Source organism: Lolium rigidum, chromosome 3 (genome assembly GCF_022539505.1).
Source record: "Lolium rigidum isolate FL_2022 chromosome 3, APGP_CSIRO_Lrig_0.1, whole genome shotgun sequence".
In the NCBI taxonomy this organism is placed as follows: Eukaryota; Viridiplantae; Streptophyta; class Magnoliopsida; order Poales; family Poaceae; genus Lolium; species Lolium rigidum.
In genome coordinates, this window is record NC_061510.1 from 340,616,077 (window position 1) to 340,625,877 (window position 9,801).

Consider the following 9,801-nt stretch of genomic DNA (forward strand, 5'->3'; position numbering starts at 1 on the left):
AGAACCATTGTTGCTTAGCGTGTTGAGGAGTAGTAAGATCAACCGCCTTGGGGTGTCTTGCTCTTGTTTTGATATTAGAACTGACTATATGTCTGAACTACTTGCATTGCTTATCCACTTGCAGTCAGTTGCTGTTGACCTATCTGGAGCAGTCTGCTGTAATGCATAAGCATGTTACTCTGTCTGAAATTGTGCGAGTGTTGCTGTCCATTTGTTGCCGGACGGTATTGTGTAAGCAGGATAAAGTTCTACTGTTCTAGTTACTTAATAGTATCTCTGAGCATATTACTCTGAAATTGTGCGAGTCTTGCTGTCCATTTGTTGCCGGACAGTATGGTCTAAGCAGAATGAAGTTCTAGTGTTCTAGTTTACTTAATGGCATCACTGTTTAGTTACAAGAACTGCCTAGAGTTGATATTCGCCGGTGTCTTTGCCTTTTTTACATTTTGTTGGTCTAGAGCTGAGACAAAGATATTTTCTCTGAAGTTCTTTGTAGCAATGTAAGTTTTTATATAGCTGGTCCTCCCAGTCTGCTTGAGAACGCAGTTATCTGGGGAGAGTCTGTCTACTGTCATGAAGCACCGCTGTGCATTGATGTAATAATGTTCGTTGTCATTCAGAGGAGGAAGAGAGCAAACCAATTGTTGGCCTTGCCATATCTCGTCCTTTTTGTTGTACATTGCTTATGCATTAGTTATTACTATATCAGCATTTGTTGGAGCAGCTTGGTCTGCAATGTCAAATTGCGAGGGTTGCATTTCTTGCCTGGAGGAATTCGCTAACCAAGATAGCTTAGACAAACTACCTTATTGCCCCGTGCTCACTGAACAGAAGTTGAAAATCTTGCTGTGAATTTGCAGAGTAGTATTATCTATGGTTCTGAATTTGTGATAGCTGTAGTGACCTGATTCCATGCACACATATTTTGTAATAGACATTTCGATTATAGAAGTAGATGAAAGCAACGATTTCACTGCAGCAACTTTTAAGCTCTCTCAGCAGCAATTCTGTTAGTTTTCTAATGCCTTGGTTAAGTTTGGGCAGTAGGCATGAACCATTTTAGAGAATTCATATTTCTAGTCTAATAACCGTGTAGTTAGCATGAATCAACAAAGTCTCTTATTTTTCAAAGTGTCATATATACACTCTTCTTGAACTTGTTTTCTTTTCAAAAGACTAAAAGAGTGACAAATATATGGCTCATTCTATTAATTAAGCTGTTACAAAACTAAATAGAAGATGACCAAGGGAACCCATAACCCAAAATAAGGATACTCTACCCGGTAAGATATGCCCCTAATGTTTGGCTCTTGAACACTCAGAGATTGTGATATGTTGTTTTATCAAAAGAAGTTTGATCTTCCAAATGTTCCAGAAATTGTGATCAATACTAGGATTCTCTTGTAAACAAATTTCAGTCATGAATTGTGAGCGGACTTTGCAGTACTGAACTGAAGAATATGCCAGCGACATTGTGGAGCTGAGGATGTTTAACGTGTTTGTTATCCTAGGACAGCACAGCTGCCAATCTCCTTCCCTGTAGCTCTGTTGCTTTGTGTTCTACTTTTGTTTTGCTTATCTCGCAGAATCACTTGTTGACATCGATTTGTCTGTATGCAGATGTGGACCTCCAATGTAGATTATGGTGAAACTGGTACACATCTTGTCCTCGCAGAGTGCTTCTAATCTCCCGGTGGGAAGTTTGTAGGCTTGTAGCTATACTTGTGGTTGCGGGAAGATGTTGGTCATGATATGCTGACAAAGAAAGAGGAACTCTGATTAATTGCTTCAAAGACTTGAGTGAATGGTAGAACAGCACGGTTCTTCAAGATGTATGGGATTTCGTTGCCTTGAATCAGCAGAATGAAGGAACACATTAGAGAGTGAACAGGCAAGTGATATACGTGAAGGATGCATAGGAAAAACCAACCGCGGCTATCTAGCAGTCTAAATTTCCAGAGATTGCAGAGTCAAGTACAGTAGTAAACGTGCTTGTACTTGTAGGACAATGGATGACCTCTGTGTTTTTTTTGCCTCGTGCACGAATTCTTATACAGTGAGGCGACTCATTGTGCACGAATTTCTTATACCTCGAGTCACAAATTTTTTTATAAGAATTTCTTATACCTCGAGTCACAAAATTCTGAACACGTACTGCAAGTACAAGCACAAAATTCTTATACCTTGAGTCACAAAATTCTTATACAAGTGAGGTGACTCGCTCATGGTTTCAGTCTTCAGGATTTAGAATTTTGTGACCGAGAAATGCCAAGTCTGGATCCGGCCACTGCACGCTCACGCTACTGTGAAGTGAGGGCATCTTCAACCCTGCGACCCAAACGGACGTGCTGGAGCGTTCGTTTTGGGCTGTTTGGGTGGCCGCGCGGACAGCGGCCCGCGTCCGCGTATCTGTTTGGGTCGCACGCTACGCCCAACACGCGGACGCATCGCATATTTAAAGAAAAATAAAAAAGAAATTTAAAATGTAAATTTAAACTAAATTTCATTAAACATATGCCCTATTTTGGGCAAATTTGTACATAGCCCTATTTTGGGCAAACAACTAACAAAAGAAGCTCTCTATATGGGCTTTAAAATTTAAAACAAATATAAAAACCCTAAGCTAGGGTTTGGTCGAGGACGCGGTGGCCGTCGGTGCGCCGCCTAGTCCCTGTGGGTGTCGTTGGCGTCGGTGTCGATGATGTCCCCGGGCGGCGAGGAACTGTTGTGGCTCGACCGCGCCGGGGACTCCGGCCACGGAGACCACAGGACCTCCTCCCAGGCGGAGTGAGGGTCCGGAGCCGCCCGCTGCTCCACCGCGGCAACACGGAGGTGCGCCTCCTCCCTGAGGCGCTGCTCCCTCTCCTGCCAGGCGAGGCACCTGGCCTGCTGGCGCCTCCCCTCCTCCGCGCGGCGCCTGGCCTCCTTGCGCTGCTGCTCCTCGCGGCGAAGCCTGGCCTCCTCGCGCCGCCGCGTCGCTTCCATTTCCCGGCGGGCCTAGTCGTACAACTCCCAGGCCTCGGCGTCCTCGACCGCCTGCCGGGCCTCCTCCTCCATTGCGGAGGTGCGAAGGACCGCTTGGAGTTGTGGCCACTTCGCATCCTCCTCCGCCGCCGAGATGATCAGAGCGGCGCGGAGGTCGGGGTCCTCTTTCGAGGACGCCGGCTTGGGCTGCAGCAGCAACGGCGTCGGTTGCGCCAATGCCGCGCCGCCGCGGGCGGCCTCTCCGATGTGGAGACCGCCGTGGTTTCCTCCGGCGGCCCGCAGCGCCGGCGGAGGACGGCGGCTGCTGCTGGCCTCCCCGTCGTTGGCTCCGGGAGCGAACCGTCGCTTCTGGACCATGGCGGCGGTTGTGCTCGGGGAGTGGACAGTGGAGTGGGGAGTGGACTGGAGGGACAGATCCCTCCAGTCCACATTTAATAAGCCTCCCGGTCACCGACGGATGGGCCCAAGGAAGACGACCAGACGCCGCGTGCCATCCGCGGCCACACAAAGCTAGCCCAGATTTGGGCCGGGTTTGCGTCGTTCCGGACGCTGCGGCCATCCGCATTTGCGGTGCGTCACCGCGTTGGGCCGCGTTTTTGTCCGGCTGAATCCATCCGAACGCGCGGGTGAGCGATGGGTCGCCGCGTTGGAGATGCCCCAAGAAAGAAAGAGAGGTCCACGCAGCCCACCGTGACCACATGCTTTAGCTAGCTCGCCTATAAAAAAAGGCCTTAGGGCATCTCCAACCGGGCGACCCATCCCGCGCCCGCGCGTCCGGATGGGTCGAAACGGACAAAACCGCGGCCCAGCGCGCGGACCCATCCCTAAAACGGATGGCCGCGGCGTCCGGGACGACCCAAACCCGGCCCAAATCTTGGACGAGTTTGCGTGGCCGCGGACGCGAAAGGCTGGTCGCTCGCGTCCTCCCTTGTCCGCCCTCGGCCCGCCCGTCCGCCTCCCAAAACACAAGCCCGTCGCCCACATCTCCCCACCGCTCCGCCGCCACCCACGGACCGGCGATTTGGGAGCGCGTCGCCGCCGGCCATCGTCGTCGAGACGCCGGCAAGCGGGGCGGAAGCATAGGTCGAGGTCCCGCGCTGCTTTCGCCGCGTCGTAGCAGCAGTCGGAGGACGCCGCCGCCGGCGCCGTTGTCCTCTCACCGTCGCGACACCTCCCGCCGTTCGCAGCTGCGCCGTTTCCGCCGGAGGTGAGCTCTCCCGCACCGCGTATCCAGCACCGGACGTCGTCCGAGACGGCCGCTTCTGCAGGTCGCTACGAAGCATTTGGATGGCCTCCGCTCGCGAGGTGTTCTGGTCAAATGCTCGAACTAAAATGTGTCCCTTTTCGGATCATGGTGGACAGCGACGACGAGTACTACTTCAAGAACTTCATCGACACGTCGTCGAAGAGGAGTCCGAAGACGATTTTTTCACGGATGCTGCGCTCGCTCATCCACGAGCACGTCGTCTCGCAAATCCCCGTGCATCGGGGTCCTTGCCGGGGCGCGCGGCCGCCTTGGACCGCAAAAGAGAACGCGGCCACGACCAGCTCTACAACGACTACTTCAAACCCAAGCCATTGTTCGTGCCGTCCATGTTTCGCCGTCGTTTCGGATGACCAGGCCGCTGTTCCGCCGGATAATGGATGCCGTGAAGATCTACGACGACTACTTCGTGCGAAAGTGGATGCAATTGGCAAGGTAGGCCTCTCTTCGTACCGAAATGCACGGCAGCGATTAGGATGCTCGCATATGGCGTTGCCGGTGATTTCGTAGATGAGTACACGCGCATGAGTGAGTCAACCGGCTTGGAATCGATGTACGGTGTTCTGCAGAGCCGTGATCGGTTCGTTCGGAGAAGAGTACCTCCGGCAACCTAATGCAGAGGACACAGCTCGTCCGTTGTCGATCAACGCTTCCGTGGGTTTTCCTGGGATGCTTGGCAGCATAGACTCGCATGCACCGGGAGTGGAAGAACCGCCCCTTTGGTTGGCGGGGGTATACAGCGGCCATTCCGAGGGGTGCACAGTCATTCTTGAAGCCGTTGCTTCCCATGACACATGGATTTGGCACTCATTCTTCGGAATGGCTGGCTCGCACAATGACATCAATGTCTGCAGCGCTCTCCGGTGTTTGATAGGCTAGCGTACGGTCGGTCCCCCGATGTGGATTTTGAGATCAATGGCCACCACTACACGAAGGGGTACTACCTTGCCGATGGTATCTATCCACCTTGGGCTACACTCGTTAAGACAATCCGGAACCCCAACTCGGAGCAGGAGGCAAGGTTTGCCAAAGAGCGAGGAGGCAGCCCGGAAAGATGTCGAGCGGGCGTTTGGCATCCTCCAAGCTCGTTGGGCTATCGTCGGACACCCCGCCGCAGCCCGGGATGTGCAAACTCTGTGGGAGGTGATGACCGCTTGTGTAATCATGCATAACATGATTGTTGAGGTAGAGCGGGATGATTCACTCTTTGATATTGACTCGGGAAGGCCAAGGAGAGTTGGTTACTCCTCGGCAAGGAGCTCCGGCATCATTGCAGGACATTCTTCATGCGCACCATGAAATTCGAGATGTAGCTGTACACAACCAGCTTCAGGCTGATTTGGTCGAGCACATGTGGCAAGCACGTAGGCAACAATGCCGCAAACAACAATGATGAAGGAAATCTCGAAGCCTAGAGCATTTGTATCGTTTTTTCATTTTATTTCAATAATACTTTATCCTTGATTACATGGACTATGTAATGTGTAATACATTTTGAGCATTTGTACTATTTTATATATTTTATATAATATTTTTTTGCGTTTTTCTAGTGAATTTACAAGAAAAACATACCATATGGCGCCGCGACCCAAATCTGCCGCGTTGGGCGCACCGCGCGACCCAAACGGACGCGCGGACGCGGGGCGCTGTCCGCGCGTCCGCTCGGGCACGCAAACGGCCCAAAACGGACGGCCCAGCGCGTCCGTTTGGGTCGCCCGGTTGGAGATGCCCTTAGCTGGCCACACGCAGCCAACCAATAAGAACGCAGGAACGCCCGCGCCACGGATCCCTCTCCACGATCCGCGTGCCTCACCCAAAACTAAATCTCCACCGTCCACTACTCCAGAATCCAACGCACCAAACTCACCTCCGCTCCTCCCAGAAACACAGCGCCAAAATCCAAAATTACCCCGCCGCTCTTTAAAACGCCACCCCGCTCCCCTCTTCTTCCTCACTCCAAACCCCAATCCTCACCCACATCCCTCTCCTCCGGCGCCACCACCATCCCCGAACCCCGATGGCCCGCACGAAGCAGACGGCCCGCAAGTCGACCGGCGGCAAGGCCCCACGCAAGCAGCTCGCCACCAAGGCGGCGCGCAAGTCCGCCCCAGCCACCGGCGGCGTGAAGAAGCCGCACCGCTTCAGGCCCGGCACCGTGGCGCTGCGCGAGATCCGCAAGTACCAGAAGAGCACGGAGCTGCTCATCCGCAAGCTGCCCTTCCAGCGCCTCGTCCGCGAGATCGCGCAGGACTTCAAGACCGACCTCCGGTTCCAGAGCTCCGCCGTGTCGGCGCTGCAGGAGGCCGCCGAGGCGTACCTCGTGGGGCTGTTCGAGGACACCAACCTCTGCGCCATCCACGCCAAGCGCGTCACCATCATGCCCAAGGACATCCAGCTCGCGCGCCGCATCAGGGGCGAGAGGGCCTAGATTGAGCGGATCGTGCTCGTTTCCTAGTGTCAGTCAGATCTGGAGGTGTAGGGATGTGCTAAGTAGTTTCTTCTTGTGTTAGCCTGTCGTATGTGGTAGTATGGTTCCTAGCTTGTGCTCTGTTATGCTGTGCTTGATTCTCTGATGTAACCTTCTCGTTACCATCATATCAATGGAAATCTGTTGTTGAGACATGTGTGCCTGTTTTTTTGTTCTGTTATTCCACCCAATGGTTTTATTCATCACTCGATAGTTATACCTTCTGAAAACGTTTTCAAGATCTATTTGGGTCTCAGGTTCAGGGAGTTCGGTCTGCCCTTGGTCGCTTAATTCAGGCACAGGTGTAAAGGAAGAAATGGAATGCATCACTGATTTTCCTTTGCCTGTACTAAGGTAAGCAATGGACCGAGCTTCAGTGACTTGGTGTTATCAAGTCTCACGGTAACTTGCCTCCAACATCTACTATCAATTGTTCATCCAACGTACAGGAACAGGTGGAGGCAAAATTCCCTAGAACTGGCCCCTTTAGCAGAGTCGACACCGGCCTCGTAATCAGCGTATGTACGACTAATGTGAGGTTGCCCTGTTGTAATATATATTGCTAGCTTGCATGTCCAATCAAATTAGCAATATGTATGGAGGCTATATTCAGATTTCTGTAAGGACATCTCCAAGGTGGCGACGGAAAACGGACGCCTAAAATGTTCGCGCATGTTTATTTGTCTCGATTTGAATGGTTGAAATCAATCGCCATCCGTTTGCATCGGGGTGGCTTCAGCGGCACGACGTATTTTTTTTAGATTTTTCATCTTTTCAACATAAAACATAATTTAAATAGTAAAGAAAGGAAAATAAAAATATAAAAACTAACAACTGCGCCTACTCGTCGTCGTCGTTGTCGCCTGCAATTTGCTGTCGTCCTTGGCCTCCTCATTGTGGTAGGCCAGCGTGTCACTGTCGTCGTCGTCATGTGCAAGCGCTCCTGCCTGGCTCGCGCGGAGGCACGGGCGGGACAGGCACCCGGAGGTGGCTGTGCCACCAGCCGCCAGGCAGGTGCACGTCCCGCCAGCCGGCGTACGGCGTCCAGTTCTTGTACATGAGCCGCACCACCTCGGTGGGCAGCGACACCATGTGCGTCCGCTCCGCCTTGTTGGTGCCACTGCCGGATGCCTTGGAGTCGTGCTTCTTCTTTCCCATGATTATGATGTGTCACGCGACGGTGAGGGGTGGGAGTGGAGGTGTCACTGGTGTGGGCAATGTCAGGGACAATGTCGATCGACTTTTAAGGATGAGTGCGCGCAGGACATGATGCCATTGATGGTGGCGCAGAAGCCCAGCCGCCGCCCGCCAGCGCGTGTGCGGAAGAGGCAGCCGCGACATTGATGGTGAAGGCTAAGGTTCGATACAGCCCTATGGCTCGCTGCCAGGTGGGCCCGGTGGAAAAGCGAGCGGTCACTTGGTCGTCCGCGCAACGTCTGCCGCGACGCATCCCAGACGCAAATATGTGCCGTGTTTGCGTCTCCGCAGATGACCCGGTCAATATGCGTCGGGCGCTGGACCTGGTTCCTGGCGCATTTTAGGGCCGCACTGACGCAGACGGTCGCCACCAGCACGTCCTTGTTGAGCGACCGGTGCAGCATATGCGTTGTGAATAAGCACATTTTAATTTTCTCTCCGAAATTTTAACTAAAAATTCAAACTCTCCAGGAAATTTTGAAAATATTCCAATAAATCATATACGTTACATTTTCCATTCTAGAAATATTTGAGCCTATTTAAACGCACGGTTTGCCAATAAGAAGCATTTAAAGATTAGACACGTAAAGTGTTGTGAAACTAGTAGTCACGGTGAAGATTCTACCTCCTGTGGTTGTGGTCTGTCCGATCAGAATTTAATGGTAGATGTTGGAGGCAAGTTACCGTGAGACTTGATACCTTCAAGTCACTCAAGCTGTGTCCGTAAGCAATATGTCCAGGAATGACAGAAAATGCTGACGATACCTAGGTAGGATTCATAGACTGGAGCTACAAGGTCGAATTTGGTCATGGCAGTTTCCTCCTGGTCATTGCTCTGTTCAGATCTTGATAGGCAAGCAAAATACGTAGGACGCAAACTCTAGTTTGAAGTCTTATTACCAGATGCTTCAGTTACTAGACCACATTCTTAAGCTGCAGTTTAATTATTTTCTACTTATTTTTTTTGAAGTTCCACTTTTGTACTAAAATGTTCCTTAGAATTGTATCTAATTCAGTCTGACTAGAAAAATTATGCAATTGTTTTTGTCGAAAAATCTACTCTTCTTTTTGAAGAGAAGATGTCAAAGCTACGCACCCATCAATGTAAATTTGGATTAGGCTTGGCAGATGAGATCTGTAGGAGTAGGACCTGAGTTTTCTTATATACACGACTGGTCCTGGTAATCTATTGCCCTTCAGTTTAGTAGATTTTCAGCTGATGGTTATACTTCTGTTTTCTAGTAAATTTACCACTTGAAGTGACTTAATTTTTAGAGAAATACTACGATTGATCTTAGCGAAAAGATAGAAAGGTGTATAAGGGGAAATGTTATGTTATGGTAACATAAATTCTTGCGTAAGTTGTCCCTGACTAAATAGACAGAATGATGTATCATATACAGAGCAGACATAGAAACAGAACACTAACTGAGCACTGTTTTTTCTCTGGTTTAAATTTGTTAGACTTTCATGGCAATCGCTATTATAACAATGGGCAGTTCTCTTTTAGGCATTGCTCTGCTCAGATCCAGATGTAGTGCTTCAGTTTACCAGACTGTATTAAAAGTGAGGTGAAATTATCTTCTACTTAAATTTGTTGACTTTTCCTTCTTGGACCAAATTCTCTTCAGAACTAAATCTGATTCAATTTGACTAAAAAATTACGCAACTGTTTTAATATAAGATATAGTGATCTGTCTAAACACATGAGCTCATTTCAACTAACCAAGGAAGATTTCAAAGGCATCCATCCATCAATGTAAATTTGGATTAGGCTGATTTGTAGGAAGTGAGTTTTCTTATAGGAAGTGAGTTTTCTTATACACACACGAGACACGACTGGTCCTGGTAATCGATATCCCTCCAATTTTGTACATAAGTGACCATA

The 9,801-nt window shown here is 50.4% G+C and overlaps 1 protein-coding gene across 1 annotated transcript; it reads left to right on the forward strand.

Annotated features, from left to right (window-relative positions):
* Positions 1–6,266: 6,266 nt before the first annotated feature.
* Positions 6,267–6,677, forward strand: LOC124700154 (histone H3.2). The gene has a single exon (XM_047232323.1). It carries the CDS (start codon positions 6,267–6,269, stop codon positions 6,675–6,677), a length of 411 nt encoding a protein of 136 aa, XP_047088279.1.
* Positions 6,678–9,801: the final 3,124 nt, after the last annotated feature.

Bases quoted from the DNA above. Each gene is read 5' to 3' on its own strand.
- LOC124700154 (XM_047232323.1), top strand. From the start codon at position 6,267: ATGGCCCGCACGAAGCAGACGGCCCGCAAGTCGACCGGCGGCAAGGCC.